The following is a 24,487-nucleotide window of genomic DNA, read 5'->3' as shown; positions in this document are numbered from 1 at the left end:
CAAGAGATTTTCGTCCTATAGCCCTTTGCAACACAGTTTATAAAATCTTCTCTAAAATTCTAGCTAATAGGCTTAAAAGATTTTTACCAAAGCTTATTTCCAAAGAATAGACAGGTTTTGTCCCAGGAAGATCGATTTTGGATGGTATCCTAACTATTCAAGAAACAATTCACTCGGCATCTAAAAACAAAGAGGCGTGTATGTTCATGAAATTAGATATTCAAAAGGCTTATGATATGGTGGATTGGCATTTTCTTTGTAAAGTCCTTGAAGCGTTTGGCTTTTCTCACCAATGGATCAATATCATTTTCAAATTTATCTCTAGTCCCAAGATCTCGATCCTCATTAATGGAACACCCAAAGGTTTCTTTGAAATCTCGAGAGGAATCAGACAAGGTGATCCTTGATCCCCATCCTTATTCATCATTATGGCAGAAGCATTTGGAAGAGCAATTTCAGATGCTTATCATAAGCATAGGATTGTTGGTGTTATGGTGACAAGGAATATTCCTAATATAACCCATCAACAATATGTCGATGACACAATCCTGCCAAGTAAGAGTTCTATTTCTAAGGCACTGGGGTTTAAGGAGATTATTCGATCTTATATGGATGCCTCTGGGTAGAACATGAATGAAAATAAATCAGAGATGTTTTTTTTGAATACTGATTTGATTTTGGAAAATTGAATTTACAGGCTAATGGGTTATAATAAAGGGCTTTTTCCCTGTAAATACTTAGGTATATCACTAGAGAAGGGTTTGAAATCTAGTAAAGTCTGGTCAAATATGATTGAAAAGTTGGATAAGAAAGTAGGCTGTTGGAAAGATAAGTGGCTTACTAAGGCTGATAAAACTATCAAAATTAGATCGGTTTTATCAGCCATTCCTACCTTTCCTCTTTCATGTCTCCTTCAATCAAGGTATATGTTATCGAAATTCGAGACAAAGTTAAGGAACTTTCTATGGATAGATAATGAAGATGATAATAAATTAGCCCTCATTAAATGGGAGAATTTATGTAAACCCTTGGACTGTGGAGGCCTAGGGATCAAGAATCTAAAGTGGAAAAATGAAGCTTTAGATGCGAAACTTATTTGGAGGCTATATTCGGAGAGAGATCATAAATGGGCCAAGATATTTTATAACAAATATCTTGATCCTGAAGATCCGTTGTATTTGTTTAGAATGAAAAATGTTCCGAGTGAGTCAGAATGATGGAATTTTATGGCTAAATGTCATAAATTAATTTGTAATCTCCTAACCTGGGATGTGGGGCTGGGAGACAAAGCTGTATTTTGGGAAGACTCATGGGATGGATGCCCCCCAATTTCCTCCTCTCCAATATATGCTAATCTCAAGATCAGATTGTTCACTGAGTGGGGGGATAAAGTGAAAGGCTATAAGATTAAAACCTTATTGAAAGGATCTTAGATATGGACATGGCCGCTGGTGGATGGGTTAGGACTAGATCCAGACTCTGTTAAGGCTTATGAGAAGATTATGTTGGGTCAAAAAATTAAACAATCTGAAAGATCAGATGTTCTCATTTGGGCTGACTCTCTAGATGGTAAATACAATGTGAAGAATGGGTATAAGGCTTTGCCTTGTTCACATAATTGGAATCAAGTGGAGATGCCTCTTAGATTGTGCTGGGATGGATCATGTCTCCCTAAGGCAAGATTCTTTCTGTGGTTGGTTCTCCATAAAAGGATTCTAATTGCAAATAGATTAGCTAAATTTGGCATCTGTGGTCCTTCCAAATGTGTGTTATGTAAACATAACAATGAAGATATAGATCATCTTCTGTATAGTTGTCTGTATGCACAAGTTTGATGGGATTGGCTCAGATCCCATCTCGGATGGTCTTCTCCTCAGTCTCTATCTTTTCTAGATTTCCTTCATGCATGGCTTGTTTATATGTCTCAGGGAGTTTATAGTAAACTTTGGATTATTAGTCCTTTAATTATAGCATGGGAGATTTGGAAGGAGAGGAACCGTTGTATCTTTTAGGATTTGGAAATGAATGTGGAGGGATTATTATAAAAAATAGAAGCTTCTATCGTGGAGGTGTTGAATTCCCACCTAAAGAAATCTAGTAAAGAAGAGGGATCCTTCTCCTTCTGGGATGGGCTTATGAAAAAGAATTGGCCAAATCTAATTAATCCACCCCTAGTTTATTCTAAGAGTAGTAAGGAGGTGAGAGCCAAGTGTAGGTGGGAACATCCTCCTTTTGGATGGTGCAAACTTAATTTTGATGGTGCCGCTAGAGGAAATTAGGGTGTGGTCGGTATTGGTTGCATTATTAATGATGACTCTTAGCTAAGTTAGTTATGCCTATTCCTCCAACCTCAAATAACTTGGTAGAGCTAGAGGCACTACATAAGGGCTTGTAGTTATGTATTAGCTTAGGTTTGTCTAAGGTCATCATTGAAGGTGACTCTCAGATTATTCTCAATGCGGTTAGGAAGCAAGCCACCCCTAACTGGGTAATCAATTCTAAGTTATATAAAGTCCTAGTTCTTCTTGATTGCATTGAAGATTCTCAAATTCGTCATATTTTTTGGGAAGGAAAGAAAAAAGCAGATTGGTTGGCTAATAAAGGAGCAGACAGTATCACTATTCAAAGTTTTAATGATATATAGTCCCTCTGATTAGGACTTTATGAGAGTAGTATAAGGTTGAAGTTTTGTTTTCATCGCTGCAATAACATCTTTGATACTCTGGGGCATGTTCGTAAGGGTTTATTTCTCAATTTGGCTTCTGTGTTCCTATCTCCCAATGAGGACACTTATTACCATCTCAATTTAAGCTGGAACTTTTTGTATAGCAGCAATGAGTGGAGTCTATTCTTGATAATATGTGGGATAATCTGTGGCACAGACCTATAGAACCTAAGAAGCTCTACTTCCTTTGGCGCCTCCATCTGCTCAAGCTGTCTATTTTCAAACCAGTTGGAGACATTGATCTCTATTCATGTTGTAGGAAGCTTGAAACCATCTTACTTATTTTTTGGAGTGTATATTTTCTAGAGAAATATGGGCCATGTGTGGTTTCATCAATATTAGTATTACAACCTAAACAATATTAAAACATGGAAGATTATAAATACCAAGATTAGCTACAATATCTTTTGGTCTGTGATATCAATGGAAATTTTATGGCTTTTGTGAAAAAAAGAAATGATAACATCTTTGCTGGTATTGATAGGAATCTTACTGGATCTCAAAGGTAATTCATATACTTTAATATATCGAAGCAGGTCACACTTGTTATGAAGGTTGATGAAAAGAAATTCATAGAACTGCTGAGTGAGGGTGCTGCTATTATACTAAAAAGAGAGGCTACATTTTGGTACATTGTTGTAAAGCATCCAAATACACCTTCTACCTTAGAACAAGCATAGTGAGGAACTAAGGAGTAGATGAGAGAAAACAGGGGACCCTTAGCTACTGTAGCCCAATTTGCTACTCTGCTACTAGCGATAGTCAAAGTTACTAGCCCAGGACCCCAAGGATGGACATCGGTAGTATCTAGAGATGTTGTTTTAGTTTAAAAGTCTAACTTTAGTGTAGTAGTTAAACGTTACAAAATGTATTGTAATTTTGCAATATTTTGTTTTATTGTTACTGCATAGTAATTCTGATACTTTGATACTGCTGATAATGGCATTCTTAAATTATTAGGATGCAGATGTTCTAGTTTTATTGATATCTTACTCTCAATAAAAGAAAGATAAGGTTTTAAACCAGCAGAGTTGGGTATTAAGTTGGTATGATATTGAATGATTAATAAATACTACAGAGGAAATCTTCTATATATTAAAATACAAATTAAAAAAGGAATATATTAATATGTTCTACAAATATTATATCTTTTACTGCATTTCTTGCTGAATTGCTTACTTCTGTAATCCATCTTTTGGAGGTAAATTTTTTTCATAATAATATTATGTAAGGTCAGTATTGGATAAAGATGGTGTTATAGAGGATTCACTCATTTTTATAAAATATATTAAGTAGCATTGTCCAAAAGAGGAATCCCACAAGAGCTTGGAAGGATGGCTATTTAAAATAGGAAACAGGAGCCGATAATGCTTCAATCAAAACACAAATCACAGCAATGAGGTCTCCCAAAAAAGGTATCAGTTCGACTATTGAATTAATCATTAGAAATAGGGAATTATTTTGAAACAAAAATGTTAAAACAATATTTATCATTTGAATACAACAAAGGCACTAGTGACTACTTCTACTCAAGGTGTGATAAAAGTAATTGTTTGTGTAGCAACATGAATTACAAAAAGCTTATAATTAGTTAACACCATATATTAATTTTGGCAAGTGCTTTTAAAACTATTGTAGTGATCATAAGTGCTTCCTAATACCTCCGCAATTTTTGCAGATGTCCCGATGATGGGAAGCCATTCCTAGACTATTCCAAACAATCAATTAAATAATAAAATCCCTATGGGATACCCTTCGTATTCTCCTACTTTTGGGACAAAGAGGAAATTTCACCTCCATGCCAAAGGTGTCCTAGACAACACCTCAAAGCAAAGATGCATCCTCGTGTTTCATTGGTTCTTCACATCCTTTTGTACTACCATTCTTAGAGGAGGATTTCATGTCAGATAATAAGTTAGCTGTTGATTACCATCCTTCCAATCCAAGTTGCTAGTTCATAAGCTTAAATTCTTGAATATTTGAAAAGTCAAATAACATATTTCAAAGAACATGAGTTTGAATATGGAAAGATAATCAAAGTTTATGAAGAATGGATGACAAAATCCATACATTACTTTAGTGGCCATTGAGTATTCTATATAACTTAAACTCTTGAATATTCATTTATCAACTAGGCTGGCATTTTTACGAGTACTGTGATAATTAGAGTGTGAGAGGGAAGTGGAGGGTGACAAGGTTTAGCAGAAGGAGGTGAGCACGAGTAGGTAAGGAAGGGAGGATTGAAAGTGGAGAGGCAATGACTTTGATTAGGGTAAAAGATGTAACTAGAAAAGGAAGAGAGACACCATATTTGTTGTGTTGATGGCTTGTTCTCTGGATTTTGAGATCACTTTGAAAAAGGTTTTCAGCAAGGGCATGATTCGATGATTTGAAATTTCCAACTATTTTATCAGAAATAAAGACATACAAGTAAAAAGGGTATTAAACATCACACAAAAAGGGTGCTTAGTAATTCCATAAATGAAAATGGCATTTAATAATTACAAAGATGCACTCTAATATACCGTATATACTTTACTATTACAATGAAATGCATTTTGATCTACCATAATTGTATTGGTCTTGAGGCATCAAATTCTCTCATGGATACTTTATGGATTATAGACTGTACAAGGTTTGTTATTGCAGGGGTTTGTGGATTTATCATCTCCTTTCTTTTGATTGCCATGCAGTGTATTACTAATTGATGTAGTCATTCGGTATAATGTGATAAATCAAATTTTTGGATAGAATTAAGGTTATACGTTTTAGATCTTTAGAGTATCTGAGGCTCTTTTTAGTATGCCTCCTTTATGGTATTTAATGTTTGTGCCAAGGGCTACTTTAGTGATGTTTAATTTCTTAAGTTAGATTAACTTCATTAACAAAGACAGGAAATCGATTCGCATGGAACCTTAATTTGGTTATTCTCTTTGAGATTACGATTCTCTTATATTGCTAGTTTATTAAGCTCAGTAGGAGGAACGATTGTTTTAGGCAGGTATATGCTAGTTTTATTCGGGTTTGTCATAGGCCCTTTAGGACTTGTTGTTTCTCAGTAATATGTGATAAAACAAATTTTATGATTAGGAGTCAGTCCATATGTTTTAGAGTATAAGAGTAGCTGAGGTACTTTATAGTATGTTTCCTTTACTACTTTTAATGATTTAGTAAAGAGTTATTTCCTATTGGTGTATTATTGTCCTAAGATTGATTGTCCATAAGATCGAGGTCAGGTAATTGTCCTTCATGGAATCTCCTTTTGGTTACCCTTTTTGAGTCTTTGATTAATACGTCTTCTAACAGTGTTGGTTTATTAAGCTTAGTAGGAGGAATGATTGTCCGAGGCGGATATATGCTAGCATCCAATTGGCTGCGAATTGGGGTCTAATGGACAGCGACAAATGTAATTTATATTTGTCACCAAATCTTATGTAATCATTAGGGGAATGCCCTTGTATATGTTGTAATTTCTAATTTTATATTGAGTGGTAATATTTGACTGGGGTATGCCCCTTTTATATGTAATAATATAGGACGTTTGTCCCGGGCTAGACTGGGGGTTTTCTTCTTTGTTCTTTCTTACCAGTGCTCGTTTGAATGGAGTAAAGCTATTGTATCTTATTTATTTATTTAATAAAATTAATCAAGGCCTTGGTCATTTATCGATTTTAAAAAAGAAAAAAGAAAAAAGAAATGCTTGGAATGAATATTTCCTTTGCTTTTTAATTACCATTGGCAAGTTTCTAATTCTCAAACAAGTTTCTAAATTTTCTTAGGGATTTGTTTATAAATAACGAATCTTATGAAATCTTTGTGAATGAAGGTGTTTTTTTCTAAGAACAACTTCAGCGATGAGAATGTCTACTTTCGCAATACTATGAATAATATTAAAAATACAGATGATGATTGCAATATCATAAATAATAATCAGTGTGTTTTATAAAAAAAAATAGTAAATACATTAAAAGTATTATTATTATTTTTAAAATTCCTATCAATAACTTATTAAAAGATACAATTGATGGTTGCTAAATTCTATCTATAGAATGTAAATAATATTAATAAAATATTTTAAAACTTTAATTACCAAATACATTCAAAGGCAAATATTGAATGTTTCATCAATTAAAAATAATTGTTATCATACCCATGTACTTATTGGCATAAACTTAGTTAACATTATTTCAAATTATATTGGTTAGTAACATTATTATATTCTTTCATTTCAAAAAACAACTTCTATCAAGTTGGAGTAGTATTGGGATGGGTGACCTCTCGGGAAGTCCTAGTGCTTCACCTTTGTGAGCATCACCTAGATCAAATGAGTGCTAAGTGTTTCATTATTCTCAGGAGAGATGGATTTGCGTGAATCACTACTCATAAAATATAGGTCAATGAGTTTGACTCAAAAACCAGTACCACACAATTAAATCTTGATATAATATCACAATTTGACTTGCTGTGGAAAATATCTCCTACTTATAAATTGAGGAGCTTAAGTGGCTTTCTAATGAATGGTTCATAAGAACAACACTTGGTGAAGGTTTTGCAAATGGGGTTGCAAGTAGAGTGTGTTTAGTCATGAAGGAAACTCCTTAGTTAAGCATGCTCAAGTTGGAGTAACATTGGGATGGGTGACCTCCGGGAAGTCTCGGTGCTTCACCTTTGTGAGCATCACCAAGATCCAATGAGTGCTAAGTGTTCCATTTATTCTCATGATAGATGGAATCGTGTGAATCACTACTCATAAAATATGGGTTAATGAGTTTGACTCACAATATCACAATTTGACTTGTTGTGGAAAATATCTCCTACTTACAAATTGATGAGCCTAAGGGACTTTCTAATGAATGGTTCATAAGGCCCAACACTTGGTAAAGGTTTTGCAAATAAGGTTGCAAGCATAGAGGGTTTAACCATGGATGAAACTTCGTAGTTAAGTGCGCTCAAGCTAGAGTAGTACTGGGATGGGTGACCTCCTGTAAAGTTTTGGTGCTTTGCCTCTATGAGCATCACCTAGATCCAATGAGTGCTAAGTGTTTCATTTATTCTCATGAGAGATGGATTTGTGTGAATTTCACAACCCATTTTAGAAATGACAAATAAATCGATAATTTTATTGACTTCTCTAGTTTTACAAATTGGTAGTAATAGAAAAATAAAATTAGTGTGATTGTCAATTACAAATGTAGAAAAAGGAAAGTTTACCAATTCTTGGAAGTGAGCATGAGTTGGATTTAAAATAACAAAAACAAAAAATTTCATTTTGAGAAACAAGTTTTTTGGATAAGTATTGGGGTTGCATGCTAGAAAAGAGGGAGATAACAAGCCAGTTTTAGGAAATCAACAAGGAGAAGAAGACAATTTCTTAAGGGTAATTCTTTATGCTATAGGGTTTTTGTGTCCTTGCTCACTAGTTTTATTGAAGCTGGGAAATAAAAAGAAGACCTATGAACTCCAGTGGAAGGCATCAAGATGGATTTATCTTCAAAACACTCTGAATTTTGATATTGAGCTAGGAATTTCTCATTAAAAATTTGTTTAGTTAAATCAATATAAAATAAAGGAAGATCACAAGCATAATCTCAAATTTGACTTAGATAAGATTAAATCAAGTTCTAGTTTCATTGTTAATTTTCTTTACTAGTATAGTGAATGTTGTTTTATACAATAAATCTTGCCAATGTTAGCATGATAGTCACCATACAATTTATCCATGTCCTTAATGTGTTGGGTTGCAATTATTTTTGTGGAATATTCTTAAGTAGAGGTGATTTCAGCCTAGAAAACTTCCATCCTATTCTTTTACTTTATCTCCATCAACGCTTGCATGCATTGGAGGGGAGAAGCATTTGTGATTCATTGGATCATTGAAAATTTGTGTGACATTCATGTGCCTTGTATCATTTTATGGGGTCTTTTTCTAAACCCTATTGCAGTTAATAGTTTTAGCATCAATTGTCTTGTATTTATTTATTGTCATCATCTTGGCTCTAGTTGTATAGGAATCATCTTCACGCCACCAATGAGAGAATTATGTTGTATGCATGTGGCAACACACAAATTTTATATGTACATTCGAAAATAAATAATTAACTATGCAACCCTCTAGATCATAAAATGGTTACTTTATGCATAGTTATAGATGTGATCACCGCATTAAAATTGAGAAGTATAATTCCTTGTGAGAACTTTATCTCTCTTATTTTAAAACTTAATCTTGGCTGATGGGTTAACTCTTAGAGGGATGATAGAATTCAATTATTGTTTATTTTCCCTTGAATTGAATCTTAGAATCATCAGTTAATTGTCTCTTTAATCTTGTCTTATCTAAGTCAAGAATTTCAATAAGTCATTTTTCTTTTATAACTTTTAAGGCTCTTAAAATTTATTTTATTTTACCCTATAGAGGTAGGAAATTATCAAATCTTCTTGAGCAACATAATTAAATTTAACATTGAAATGCAAGAGCTATAAAGAGTTTTGCATTGTTTTACATTAAGTTCGTTTTTTTTTTAATAACATGCCAACATTTCCAAACATAAATGTGAAATAGTTGATTCTTAAATTCAATGTGTTTATCAAAAAGGTCTATGTTTCCTAACTATATCAATAATTAGAAATGAGTATTCTATGGAAAGTCAACCTCTATCATCCACTAATATTATTAATTGTGTAAAGGATCCAAAAGTTGATCTATAAAATAATTTGAATAGAAATTTGTGTATATACTCTAAGATTGTTGGAGTGGAATATAACTATGTGCTTGAGTTAGAAAACATGTAGGGTCATTCCATATGTGCATGACTTACAATTGCAATATACATGGAAGCATGTTATTATTATGTGTTAAAATTCTTGGTGTCAAGTGTTGAAGCAATTTGGGTAAGACTAATAGGAGATGCATTTACATTTCATTGAAGCTTACACAAATGTTGTGATGGATGACTTATTGTTTTGAATGGTGTTATGTTCTTTTATTTCTTATTTATTTGGTATGATAATTGATGAATCATCATTGCACCATGACTTTGATAAAGTTTTCCACGAGAAAGTTATGTTTTGTAGGAATGATCAATCAATATATAATATTACCCTTGTGGACCCGAGATGCATAAAATAATGGACATGGTTTATGTTGTGCTATGAGGGTTTTGTGATACAATAGAAATATGCTATTCATGTCTGATTTTGTATAAATTTATGTCACAAAAACATAACAAATTTGTCATCTCTACTTAAGGTGCAATGGAACTTTTGCATTCAAATGTATTGCTAATAGGTAGTGGGAAATTACATAGAGGTTGGAAATAAAGCAGGTAACTCCTGCAAGGACTATAGTTAATGTCTTTGGAGTAGAGAGTAAACAATACATTATTCATGTAGAATATTTGATGATAGGTATGTTAAAGAGTAGAAGTGCTCCCATATTTTTGTGTTGGGATTACAATATTGAGTTTAATAAGGCAAAGTTGAGTTTTCTTGTAGATTATATGTATGAAAATAAATTTTGATTTCAAGCGGAAAATTTCCATTTGCATTAAACCAATTTACTATATGTTCAATGCTGAGCTACTATGTTTTCACATGTAAGATATGGAATCTTTTATCTACAAAATGGTATAAAAAAGAAAAGAGTTTTTTTTCACATCTTGTGTACTCGTGTCTTATGGGTTGGTTTCGTAATGGGATTAAATCTTGGGATACTAATAATTGAAGAAGAGTCACAATTATGTATGGCTATTATATTCGTGTTGAGAGTGGAAATGTTTTATTGCACAAATTCCATTACTAAATTCTTGTGGAAATTATCTCCTACTTATCAATTGATGAGCTTAACGGGCTTTCTAATAAATGGTTCATAAGGCACAACACTTGGTGAAGGTTTTGCAAATAGAGTTGCAAGCAGAGTGGCTTTAACCATGGAGGAAACTCCATAGTTAAGTGCACTCAAACAAGAGTAAAATTGTGATGGGTGACCTATTGAGAAATCCCAGTGCTTCACCTCTGTGAGTATCACCTAGATCCAATGAGTGCTAAGTGTTCCATTTATTCTCATGAGAGATGGATTCGTGTTGAATCACTACTCATGAAATATGGGTCAATGAGTTTGACTCAAAACCTACATAGTTAAATCCTGATAGCAATGTCACAATTTGACTTGCTATGGAAATTATCTCCTACTTATCAATTGATGAGCTTAAGGGGCTTTCTAATAAATGGTTCATAAGGCACAACACTTGGTGAAGGTTTTGCAAATGGGGTTGCATGCAGGGTGGGTTTAACTATGAAGGAAGCTCTGTAGTTAAGCTTGCTCAAGATGGAGTGGTACTAGGATCGTTGACCTCCCGAGAAGTTCCAGTGCTTCACCTCTATGGTACTACCGCGGTCGCAGGCCCTACGGCAACCGCAGGGAGGCCGCAGCCAAGGCCGACGAACTTTTATAATAAACGTGTAATGTTTTTAAAAAAAAAAAAAAATTAATTATATATATAATTTAATTTAAATTTTTTATAATTAGTTTATTAAAATTTAATTTTATTTAATTTATTAAATTATTTTATATTTATTATTTTTAATAATTTATTTAATAAAAGATTAAGATTAATATGTTCCACAATCATTAATTAATTTAATTAAATGAAATTTTATTAAGTTTAATTGATATACAGGGATACTTAGTGAATTTAGATTTATTTTATTAAAACAATAATATTGACTTTAATAAAATTGAGAATAAGTTGTATTGGAAGATCATTAGTTATTATTTTAATAATTTAAATAAACAAACAATTATCCTTAGAGTATTTTAGAAAATTGATTTAAAATATAATGGGGGTAATTCAATATTCTATTTGAATAAATGAATGGGTTAACTTGTAGAGTAAACTGAGAATATTTTTACATGAAATATACATTAAAACTAAAACTAAAACCTTACTTTTAAACTCAACTACGTGTTTTCAAATCAAACCAAATTGTGAGACTATTCTATTTTCTTTGTGTTCTCTATGCTTTGGGGTTTTGGGGTTTGACTTAGCTTTGACCAATCTTAGGATGTTACCAGAGATTTGAGAATTTTGTGAATGGTGTTATGTTGAACTGATCTTGATCTTTTTAACTCAACCATGGTAATGTGTTGGTATGCTCTATGATGAGTGTGATTCTATTGTTGGTTACTACTTTCATTTTCATTGTGGGATAGTGAGATGAATGCTATCATATATTTGACTTAACCATTTTGAGTCTTTGATAAGTTATTTTGGGATGCTTTCCAGTTACTCGTAGAGAATTGATGTGTTATTGTGAATTTTCTTTTGATGCTTTCCAATCACTTGTATAGGACTGAGGTGATTTTATATGCTTCTTTGATTTATACTTTTATGAGCCTAGGGTAGGTTATCTATATGTAATGTCAGGAAGTAGCTTGCAATGGAGGTCGAGACCCTAAGTGGCTGCCAGGGTAACCCATTGTAAGTTGTTTAATAAGTGAAAACACTACACTAAATGAGAGTAAAATGAACCTAATAAGAGTATTTGTATGTTCTCACCCATGCCTCGAGTGCTAGTACAGACTAAGATGGGAGTAGAGAGAACGCTTGGTTGCGACCATGCATTGTTAGTATGCCTTGTTAGTACGAGAGGATACTAGTGTCGCATAGGGATCACTAGGAGGTGGAGGTCCTTAGAAATTGCCAGGGTAACTCTAGCGTGATTCGTGTGATGACACTTGCCCATTTACATAGTAGGTTTCCTACGTGTCTTTGTGTGCCTCTAGGTCTAGATGTCGATTTATCTTGGAACCTTTGAGTTAGATTACTTTTAGGGTTTCCTAAACTTAGAGAGTACTTTTGATATTTAGATGAGACTATCTCCTCAACGCGGTGGGAATGGGCCATTTAAGTTCCACGCAGTCGGGTGGTAGTGATGAAGGACGGCTCTGATACCATTGACGAACGTACGCTCTGATACCACTAATGTAGGTACGCTCTGATACCACTTGATGAAGTACCACACCACCCTATCAACTTATAACAAAAAAAATGCCACTAGCTCTTCTTCAAGTTTATCCAAGATCCAAGTGTAAACTGCCTCACATTCGGCGCTCTGTCTACACACTCACAACTCTATCACAATCCTGCTGTAAACTGCCTCACATTCGGCGCTCTGTCCACAGACTCAGGAAAACTCACTCTTCACTTCCTCCTTCTCTTTCACACTTTGAAGCCTTCACCTTCTAGCTTTCCTTCCAAAGCTTTCACCTTTCCAAGCTTCCACTTCTCAAGCTTCTCCTTCTCAAGTTTCTCTTTGAACTTCCTTTGAGCTTCTACTCCTCAAGCTTCCCCTTGAGCTTGATTTAGAAATGCTCATATGCCTTGCTTAAATAGGCACTTACCACCCCATGCATGACTTATCCACAACCTTCTAGAATTCCTCCACAACCTTCTACAACTTCCATAACCTTCTACCACAACTTTCTACAATATTCATAACTTTCTAGAATTCTACCCACACACCTCGATAAATGGAATGACAACTATTTATTTTTTTATTTTTTCTATTATGCCACCTATGCACCTCGAAAATAAAAATCCTCTTTTCCTTTCTTTTCTACTTTTTCCCATTTTTTATTTTTTAAATTATTTCTCCTCTAATTTTCGTCACTTTCTCTCTCCTCCACAATTTTTTTTTTTTCCCCAATAATTTTCCCATGCAAGATGCTCCTGCATCAGACTCCCCTGGTAGATAGAAAAGTGTGTCCCACACTTTGACGCCAAAAGAAAGATCTACCACCATCTTCATCTTCACCAAAGGCTTCCACCTCAACAAGGACAACAAAACCACCATGCAAATCTTCCACATCTGCATTACTCTTATCAAACACCAGAATCTCAACCATCCAATTAGCATGCTCACTCCCAGGAACAAACTAAACATAATTCTTCATTACCAATTCCCATTCACATCAACAACTAGTGAATCCATACCAGCAATAACAAGCTCCACATCAGCAACCACATGTAGATTTCCATCAACACATGCCAAACTCTCAACACCAGCAACCTCATTGCTCACAAAAAGATGCTCTGCAATACATAACTCACCTCCAACAACTGGATCATCCACGACCAAGCGTTCTGCAACATACAAGTCACCACCAACATCAACTAGATCATCCACGACCGAGTGCTCCACAATCTCCATGTCAGTCTCAACCATTTGATCATGAAAACCAACCTCTATGCCAACATCAACAACGTTAAGAATATCTTCAGCAACAACCTCTAGTTGCTCTGCAGGTTCTGCATCAGACTCCACAAACTGATCAACAAAACCAACCTCTTCCACCTTGACCTTCTTAGCTTGATCAGCCAATCTAGCATCCAACCGAGAAATCATCTTAAAAAAATTCCTCTCCACTATATCATGGATTTTCGCAATCATCTTAGGGTCCAATCCTCTTGGAGCCATCTCCCAAGATCTTCATAAACCCTTTGCAACAAATCTTTCCTACGCTCCTTGTGACAACCAAATTGTTTGCAAGTTAGATCGCAACCTGCCAGCTTGCACGAACAATCAGGAACCACATCACAAGTCGAGGACAACGGATTTGCAATCCACTAGCTCTCCACAATCATGCCTCAACAAGTTTAGTCTTCCATCTCTGCATCAATCAATCAATCTGCATGTCCTCCCAAGGTCCTAATGCAAACTGCCTCAGCTTCGGCGATCTGTTTACACGCTCAGGAACTACTACTCTAATAAACTTCACCCAACCAAAGTCCCGGTACAAACTACCTCACACTTCAGCGATCTGCTTGTACACTCAGGATCTCCTGCTCTGATACCACTTGATGAAGGACGGCTCTGATACCACTGACAAATGTACGCTCTGATACCACTAATGTAGGTACGCTCTGATACCACTTGATGAAGTACCACACCACCCTACCAACTTATAACAAAAAAAATGCTACTAGCTCTTCTTCAAGTTTATCCAAGATCCAAGTGTAAACTGCCTCACATTCGACACTCTGTCCACAGACTCAGGAAAACTCACTCTTCACTTCCTCCTTCTCTTTCACACTTTGAAGCCTTCACCTTCTAGCTTTCCTTCCAAAGCTTTCACCTTTCCAAGCTTCCACTTCTCAAGCTTCTCCTTCTCAAGCTTCTCCTTGAGATTCCCTTGCGCTTCTACTCTTCAAGCTTCCCCTTGAGCTTGATTTAGAAATGCTCATATGTCTTGCTTAAATAGGCACTTACCACCCCATGCATGACTTATCCACAACCTTCTACAACTTCCATAACCTTCTACCACAACTTTCTACAATATTCATAACTTTCTAGAATTCTACCCACACACCTCGATAAATGGAATGACAACCATTTATTTTTTTATTTTTTCTATTATGCCACCTATGCACCTCGAAAATAAAAATCCTCTTTTCCTTTCTTTTCTCTTTTTTCCCATTTTTTATTTTTAAAATTATTTCTCCTTTAATTTTCGTCACTTTCTCTCTCCTCCACAATTTTTTTTTTTTTACCCCAATAATTTTTCCATGCAAGATGCTCTTGCATTAGGTAGTATTTTTTACTCTTACCATTGAGATCCGTCCGTTGCTACCATGGCTGAGGTTTCCTTGTCTGCATTTCCTTTCATTCTATCTTTGTATCATTATGATGGATGATTATATCTTATGATGGATGTTTATATTTTTTATGATGGATGGTTTCATGTATGGTATTGTACTTTGTATCATGGATCCGAGGGGGATGATGTAATTATATTTGTATAGATGTATATTCTTTTAGCCTTTCATACCCTGTGACATGTATAGTGGATGATTGAGCATTCTAAATTTTATTGCCAAGTGGCATTCGAAACAAATGCATATTATTTAAATGGACTTTGAACTTTTAATTATTCTTTCATATGGATGTGGTATTTGTTAATCTTAGTATTAATTTAATTTAAATGTGATTCAACCTCTTGGGATCCTTAAGGAATGTAACCTGTTATATATGCTTATAGAAGATTGTGTGTTGTTGCTTACACTACTTTATGTTTGATGTGTATATTATTCTTTCTTGTTTAAATAACAAAAATGTTTGGCAAACTTAATAAAACTTTAAGTTAATTCTTTTGGATCCCTTGGCGAGGCGTTACATTTAGTGGCCTCCTTGTGGTCAATTTTAGGTTATTCATTTGTTGAATATTTTTGACATTGTCATTTGTAAATTTAGAACATATCAGTAAGTGCATATATATATATGTGTGTGTGTGTGTCTGTGTGTGTGTGTGTGTTGACCAGTCAATGTGCATTTTGACCTTGACTCTTGTTGACTTTTCAACTTTTTATGAAGATTATTGACATGGCTCATATTTTGTAGGGGCAGTTCTTATAGTGAATCACTACTCATAAAATATGGGCCAGTGAGTTTGACTGAAAAAGCACACAATTTAATCCTAATACAATATCACAGTTTGACTTGAGAAAAATATCTCCTACTTATCACTTTATGTCACTATAAAGTCTTCTATAGTCTATAATGATTTATTTGGTGTGATTTAATTGGTTGGTCAAGTCATTTGAAAAAAGAGGTTTATGCTAGCGCATAGTTTTGGTTGCTAGTAATGTTGATCATTGGCAGTGGTTGTTGTTCACAGATGGATGTGGCTTTGATAGTTGTCAAAGCTCTAGATGTTACAATAGGTGGTGTAAGAAGTTAGGATTTCAAAGGCTCCTTGATTTGTGAGTTGACATTCCTTCTTTCATAAAATCTTCATCTTCACAGTGAAAACACTCCTATCAGCTCATTGTTACACATACAAAAATGTGCAACAGCTAATCATACACATATTGGAACTATTAAAACATATGACCATATTTGTATATTGTATCCGTATTTATATCTATATACACATTCCCAAAAACTCAAACCGTGTGTGACAGCCTAAAATGAGACATGTAGAGGATATGTAGCTTTCATGGCAGGCCAGTCATGTTCTTATTGCCAAAACAAGGTGGAAGCAGAATCAGACAGTGAGATTAGTAGACAACAACAACAATGACAACTCAGAATAACCGTTCTCGCATTCCACTCGAGAAGATAAATAAAGGCATAGAAACCACCATTCTTGTTTGTTAAATTAGGATAATGGTACATCTAACCTGACTCCAGTGGACTTTGAAAGGTTTCCTAGATTAGAGCCTTAAACATGCTTTACAACATTAATACCTGGCATATAATCCAATTACAACTGCAGACAATATTTCACACCCAGAACAAACATCTTGTATACACACTCAGATTTCATGCCTCGTATATGTTTTCCTGCTTCTTTGGAGGAAAAAGAACGTTTCTGTTCTGAAATATCTCAGAATCTTCTCCCCTTTCTCCAAAATTCAATTTTGATTATAAAAATAAAATTTGTATTACACCACAACTTTTCATAAAATTTGTATTACAGCACAACCATAGAATCTTATAAATTGCAGTCAAACGCAGATGTGTTGAATGATCATACCATTTAACTGTGGTTACCATTAGATTTTTTCATAAATTGATTTACTTTTCCTCTATAAAAACGTTGGTGACCTACTTTAAAGGCAACTATTTAGCACTTACACCCAAGCAAAATAGGTTATATTGAGGGTTTTATCATATGGCAATTTATGAAAATACTCTTAAACTAAAACTAAATACGCTTTACATATACCTCATGATACAACAAATTCAAGAGAATCCTTTTTGACCTGGTTCACAAATATGATTTTTGATCTACATTTTTTCGGCGAGGATATCCTTATTTAATCTACACTAAAATGTCAAATAGCTCAACAGAGTGGACTTTTGTTTACTTATACATGGGTATGTTGGGTCCACATTTGAGTGTGGATAAAGTTAGAAGATGCTCCATATGGATCTTCAGACATTACACCATACCCTGCAGATCACATTACCAGATGTTCTTGACAAAGTAAGGCAGCACTAAATGGATTTATTTGAACTCTTTTTTATCTTAATATGTACAATCATAAGAATAAAGGCACTGCATTTGGAAACATGCATGTCGAGGCATGATTCCTGCAATTTATTTAGATATGCGAGTCATTGAGATTTCAGTTTAGGATTAATTCTCAGTCTCGGTGCAGTCTTTAAGACTACACTCGGCCATTTTCTCCCACGATTGTAGTGACTTGTCTCGAGTGTCTGTTTTGTACAAGCATAAACTGGAGACCTCAAATTCCTTATTGCAAAGAAGATGATTGAATGACTCTGCCTTCAATTTGGCTTTCTGTTTGTCTTCCTCAGGGAGGTCTCCATATAAAAGGCTTAAATGTGGCATGTATGGCTTGGGGTTGTCAACTATGCCAAAGCAACGACTCGCCTTCAGATTTGCCTGCATAACCTGCAATAGAGTATTGGAATGCTACATATCAATTTCAATAAAAAGCCATGGAAATATTTACCTTGCTTGTTTTTTGAGTTGACGAGGGTCATGGCTCAAAGGCAGACCACTTATTAAAACCTGAAGACAGTGAGTTTGCTCATCAAGACATTCCAAATGAGGGTAGATTGGAAAATCTGGTTTACAATTCAAGCTTGCTCATGAGATTGGAGTTTACAGGTGCAAGAGCTGACGATTATACATCAGACCCTGACTTGGCATGCGGCTAGGCCACCAATTTTAAGTCATTGGCATATATTGACACTGTGTGTAAGCTTAATTCTACAATAGGATTTCTTTTGCATATTAATGATAGATATTGATGACAAGAAATTCTACACAATCGAATCTAGAAACTGATATAATAACATGAGATTTTTACCATTTATCGTGTACCCTGACCTACAAAGATGGCTAATTGGTGCCTGCTTTAGCATGACCTAAACAATCATATATCAATCTGGCATCTGGCTCCGCCATGAGAAAAGAAATAATATATGCTAAATTAGTGGCATTGCACATGACCTACGCAACATCATATGCTGATGATTGAGAATGCTTCTTATAATGACTGGATAAACATTCTCAATCATTATATGCATAGTGGAAAATCGTATTTATAAAACATATATTCATATAACAGCTTAGCAATGATGATGAATCACAGAGTGTCACTCTTAAAATGTTGATGCTAAAAACACAATCAAATCCAGAAACAACTGATAACTATCTTGGCCATTACTTAAAAGCCATACGCCAATTTGATGGCTGGTCCTTGACCAATACAAACAGCATATACCAAATATGTTTTGCCTTTGCTGTGACCTGAAAAGACATAAACCAAAACGGTATAGCTTAACCGTGAGCCAAAAACAAATATATCAAACTGATGTCTGACTTTGCCTACTTTAAATCCAAATTGGTGGATTACAAACAACATATACCATTCATTAGGGCTTGGGGGCGTGGTAAGTCAGACCGGGTATTTCAAAGATAATTAGTTCTGATCTCAGATGATACAACTTCGAATTCAGAAACAAACTCCTACAAATTTCGATCTACACAAATAAATCAATCTATGACCTTCAGAAAGGAACTCACTTTTTAAGCCGCTGTAATCCCAATTGACATATGCCAAAAAATTGATCAACGGAAAACAACTCGCGTATGCCAAACAGGAGGCACATAGCTTGGCAATGACCCAAATTCAGTAAAGACCATTAGCCCATACACCAAATCACAATAAGCCAAACCGATAAAACCCTAAATTGTACCCAACTCGATGGAGACCCAATTAGGGAAGAAACCCACAAATCCCCCTACATTTCGCAGAAGAGGATCCACTCCACAGCACCATATGATCTGAACCCTAAATAGAAAATTACCTGAGGGGTTGGGTCGACGAGGACATAAACGCACTGGTAGAAGTGGGAGCCGCAGGAAACCTGAGTGAGCGAACAGGTGTAGGGCGCTACAGTCCTGCAGGCGGCTTCTAATCTGGAACGGGCCTCGGCCTTGCTCATCCTACACGCACCGACCACGGTCACATGAGGCTCGAACGAAGGCCCTCCAAATTCACTTCTCAGATTGCTCATCACTTCCTGAAAGCTCTGCCTCTTCTCAGCGGCTGGCATTGCCCACACAGAAAATACGCACTCTTCCTCTTCGGACGCCATGCTCGTAGCTAAATGTCTACTGCTGCTAACAATGGCTGTGCCCTTACCTGCTATATATTTCTTCTTTGGGCGAATATTTCCTTGTTCCTCCGGATATTCAATCAGGCGGGCTACATGAATCGATGGAAGTGGACAGCCCAGAAGTTTTGACATCCGTTAAAAACAATTTAAATCGTTTTAAAATGGGTGTGAATCGATCCAGGAGGCAATGTTTTGGGAGATGAACTGGACAATGTGGAAGAAAGATTCCTTGATCTTTTTCTATGAATACTTGTTCATTGACAGCTTGAACTCGATAAGATAGATAGATAGATAGATAAAATTTTAACGTCCACGAAGCTAAAAATAGCCTATGGGACAGCAAGACAACTCAAGCAAACTTAAGTAGCGCTGTTCGCCTCTTGTGTAGACTAATGATGAGCCCCCCCCAATTGCTCAATGTACTCTTCGTTGAACAGGTTATGTCAAGAACTATCACATATAGTATCCGCAAACTTATCCCTGCTATCCTTGTAGGCCTCACATTCTAGAATAAAGTGCTGTTCAGTTTCCACTTTCCCAGAATTGCAAAATCTGCAAATTTTCTCTTCCCAAGCCTCCTTTGGCCTCTTCCAACGCCCAGTCTCACAACGAAGTTGGTGAGAGTTGGTTCTTAGCTGAGCAATAAAATTTTTAGCTCTCCAAGAAATGTTGGCTCCTATGTATGCTTTTTCAGTTGATCACAAGTGGGGTTGAACTCATTTATATAATATAGTTTCTTCCTCCCAATCTCGCTTCCCCAATTTCTCTTGTAGAATTTCTCCATAACAAAGACCTTTATTTCTTTATTATTTGTGGGGCACATATTGAAATGAATATTCCATTTACTCATCCACTTGATGTTTTGTTGCATCCATGTCCTTTTTCGCTTACATAGTGTGTCCCTAAAGACAACTTTCGGCCATCTATCCTCTTCCATTTTTTCGATTCTTTTTATATAGCTTAAAAGGCGAACCATAGCAAGTGCCTCGATAGGCGCAACCCCCATTTCACTTAGCATGATGTCATATGGAACAGTGCTTTTAATTTTAAACTCGCTTGTAATCAAGCGCTTTGGATTCCTTCGATTTGTTTCCATTGTGCTATAGTAGTGCTGCTGGCCCATAATTCACACCCATAAAGAACAACTAGCAGCACAAGAAGACCGAACAAAGTTTGAATAGTTTTCCAATCCCACAACTCCGCTTCACGGCACCTATTCTGAAGAGCATAGAAAACCTTCCATCCACCTAATGTCCTTTTATACCTGCAGCTAGACCAGCTTAGTTTTTTGTTGAAATCGATGCCAAGGTATTTATATTCCGCAACTTCTTCAAGAACACTTCCATTGTAATAAAATTCATGTTGATGATGTTTTTTATTATTAGAGAAAATCATAACCTTGGTTTTGCTGATATTGACCTGCATCCCCACCATTCTACAAAAGCGCTCAAGAGAAGATAGATGGTCTTGCAAACCACAAGCAGATTTGGCAATTAAAATGAGGTCGTCCGCATATAGGAGTAGCTTTATAACAAATTCCCCTAGCTGAATGCCTTCACGCTCTTGCGTGTTTAACCACTCTTCCAGTTTGTCAATATATAAACCAAATAAAGTAGGGGATAAAGGGCAACCCTGTTTGACCCCTATATCGCTCCTAAAACATTCTGAAATGCCATCTGAAGTTCTGATTTTGACTTTCACCTCTTCGTACATCCTATGAGCAGCAGCTCTGAGATGCCTAGGAATTCCCAATTCTTCCATCCTCAACCAAAGCTTGTCTCTTGGAACGGTATTAAAAGCCTTTTTGAAGTCAACAAAGCAACAAAAAACCTCTTCCTTTTTCTCCCACTCTTTTTCAATAATGTGTCTCAGAGTGACACAGTGATCCACTGTCGAGTGCTTTGGCCTAAAACCAGCTTGCCCTTTAGCACGTTTATGATTTTCTTCTGCCCATTTGCTGATCCTAGTTTCTATCATACTGCCAAAAAGTTCAGCAAAGAGGGGATTGATCATTATAGTCCTGTAGTTGGAGGGATTGTTAACATCACCACTCTTAAAAAGTGGTATTGCAAGGCTGATTGTCCAATTTTTCGGAAACCCTTCCTGGCAGATTTTGTTGAAGATTTCAGTGATGTGCGGTGCAAGAGTTTTCATACCCCACTTCAAATATTCAGCTTGAAGCGCAACAAGGTCTTTTGCTTTGCCTCCACCCAACTTCTTAATCCCTGTCTCTATCTCTTGCACAGTAAAAATATTTGTGGTATCATTGACCAAAGGTGGCTGTCCCACTCCACCCTCTTGTTCATAAAGTTTCTTAGCATAATCAAACCATTGGGTGGCAGTAATATTATTTTCAATTTGCTTCCTCCTTGGTTGGAGTTCTTTCCAAAAACATTTGGGGTTATTTCTACCCAAAAAAATTAGCTCCTCTCTCCTTGTGGACATAAAATCGATTTTCTTCTTCTTTAGGATCTGTTTGTAGGTCTTAATGTCAAGGTTAATTTTATTTGACTCCCTTAGATTTCTCCTAGCCCTCTTGCATTCCTTATCAAACCATGCATTGGCTGGAAAACAATTAGTTTCAGATTTTCTATTTTTTGCTCTCTTGCATTTTGAAAGAGCCTCGTGAATCAGATTTGATAAATCATGACTGTTAACACCATGCTTATACATAGGGTGTCCCATACAAAGTTCCTCGAGAGTAGCCCTGAAAGTGTTACTATTTTCTGAAGTTAACAAAATTCTGCCTTGAGAAGGTGGGTGTTGAGGGCCTTGGATTTTTGCCCCAATCCGCCTATCCTTTGCCCAATACAAATTTACGTACAGTGGTCTATGATCTGATTTGAGATCCCAAATGTGCTCTCCGATTTCAACTTCTTCAATATTGTTATACAAATGCTGCGAACAAATTACATAATCTACCACACTTGCCCCACAAATTACATAAGATAGTCGACTTAATGAAGGACAAGTGGTACCGAAACAAATTACACCTAATAACTTATTTATTTATTTACTATACAGTCGTAGAGGAATAAAAGATCATATAGGTATTTCTTCCTCGGGATGTCTCTTCCTCTTATCCTCTCTAGATATCCTCATGTTTTTATCAAAATATCTTACCATCTATATCTCTTCCTCTCTATATCACCCTTTATATCTTCCTACATCTCATTTTACGCTTATGGGTTTTCTTCCCCTCTATACCAGAGCTATGTCTAGATGCTTTCTCTTGAATTTCTCTATAATCTCCATCACTTGGGAAGATTCCAAAAAATCCAATGCTTTATACTTATCTTTAACTATCTATCTGTAGTTACTAATCTCCATATGTATATCCGCAAAATCATCTAGTTTAGTGTCCAACTCCAACATAACCTCTTAAGTCCTGAATGCTTGTCTGATATCTTCTTTTGACAAAGCATCTTCCAAGGTTTTTCAAAACTATTGAACCCCTAATTGTACTAGAATGAATTTAGTCCTTAACTCATCTTCAAAAATATCAAGGCAAGCATCATTGTAATACTTCTTAGCTTCCAAAATCTGCTCTTGAAATCCTTCCATTACCTTATTCCCGACAGCTATCTTTTTTATCCAATCTTCTAGTTTATCAATTGCATCCATTTTATACACCTCTATGAGTGTACGATACCTTTGACCCTTTATTGTTTGAAGTGCTTGAAGGTCTTCTCCCTAGGTATGTACCTCATCCATCAGCCCAAAATCATGGTCCACTATGGATAACAATTTATTCGCATTAGTTTGAACATGGTGTAATGGGTTCAAATTAGCCTGTATAATTTATACACTTTTATCCTCAAAATTATCACGTCATTTCTAACACGCGTCCAAAAATGAATCTAAATGTACACTTTCCTTATGTCTCCTTTCTAATGTCGTAACAAGAGTGATTTTTGGACTATCTAGGTCGATTGGGCCCACTACTTCATGCAAATAGCCTCTCAAGAGGTCATTTTGCTTCCTCACATTACCAATTGCAACTCATACCTGTCCACCTACTTAAAAACCTCTTTCAAACCCATAGTGTCAAAAATTTAGTAGTGTCTACCATGGGATTTCCTAAGAGGACCTCCTTGATCTGGTAATCACTAAGAGTTAAATCCTCAATGTCAGCATCTTGAGGAGGGATGGCAATATGTGAAAACAAGTCCTAATCTTGGTTCTTCATTGCGAAGGCCAATATTCGTGCATCACCTATATGTGGCTTAGGCTTCTTGATGGCTTCCACTAGCTCATTCATACTCTCCTCTTCATTCAAGTTTAGCTGCTTGTTTTGTCTAACCATAACCTCCCTCTTTAGCCAAGCTGGTGTAGTGCCCATAGTATTTGGTTGAAGAGGTAGCTTTCCTTGCAAGCCCTTTTTCCTTATCACTCTTTTATGGAGTCTTCTCCTTCTAAGAGAGATCTACATTGGGAGTTTCTATGTTCGTTGTAGCCACAGTTCTTGCCTCTGTATCCTAGGAAGTTTTTTGAGGTTCTTCATGTATCTTCCCCTCCTCTTATACTTCATTAGTTGGCCTTTGTTCCAACTCTTCTCCATGTACTACTTATTCTTGTTCTTCGATGATAGGAGGAAGAGGAGTGGTT

The 24,487-nt window shown here is 35.8% G+C and overlaps 1 protein-coding gene across 2 annotated transcripts; it reads right to left on the bottom strand.

The window, feature by feature from the left end:
• Positions 1-17,466: 17,466 nt before the first annotated feature.
• Positions 17,467-22,862, bottom strand: LOC149533762 (cyclic phosphodiesterase-like). Of its 2 annotated transcripts, XM_089803550.1 has the most exons (3): positions 22,823-22,862; positions 19,568-20,143; positions 17,467-18,143 (listed from the first exon to the last, which is right to left on the bottom strand). In XM_089803550.1, the coding sequence occupies exons 2-3, from the start codon at positions 20,009-20,011 to the stop codon at positions 17,865-17,867; spliced, it is 723 nt and encodes a 240-aa protein (XP_089659676.1). In that variant the 5' UTR covers positions 20,012-20,143; positions 22,823-22,862; the 3' UTR covers positions 17,467-17,864. The 2 variants fall into 2 exon arrangements, with proteins under 2 accessions (XP_089659676.1, XP_089659675.1); XM_089803549.1 differs by lacking the exon at positions 22,823-22,862 and having other exon boundaries at positions 19,568-20,176.
• Positions 22,863-24,487: the final 1,625 nt, after the last annotated feature.

The sequence above is a fragment of the Cupressus sempervirens genome, chromosome 10, assembly GCF_028749045.1.
Source record: "Cupressus sempervirens isolate cs-2001-9-10 chromosome 10, ASM2874904v1, whole genome shotgun sequence".
Classification (NCBI taxonomy): Eukaryota; Viridiplantae; Streptophyta; class Pinopsida; order Cupressales; family Cupressaceae; genus Cupressus; species Cupressus sempervirens.
Note: the sequence above shows the minus strand (reverse complement) of the source record. Positions and strands in the feature narration are given on the sequence as shown.

Bases quoted from the DNA above. Each gene is read 5' to 3' on its own strand.
- LOC149533762 (XM_089803550.1), bottom strand. From the start codon at position 20,011: ATGTCAAAACTTCTGGGCTGTCCACTTCCATCGATTCATGTAGCCCGC. The intron at 18,144-19,567 runs GTAATTTTCTAT...ACTCTATTGCAG, and splicing joins TCGTCGACCCAACCCCTCAG to GTTATGCAGGCAAATCTGAA.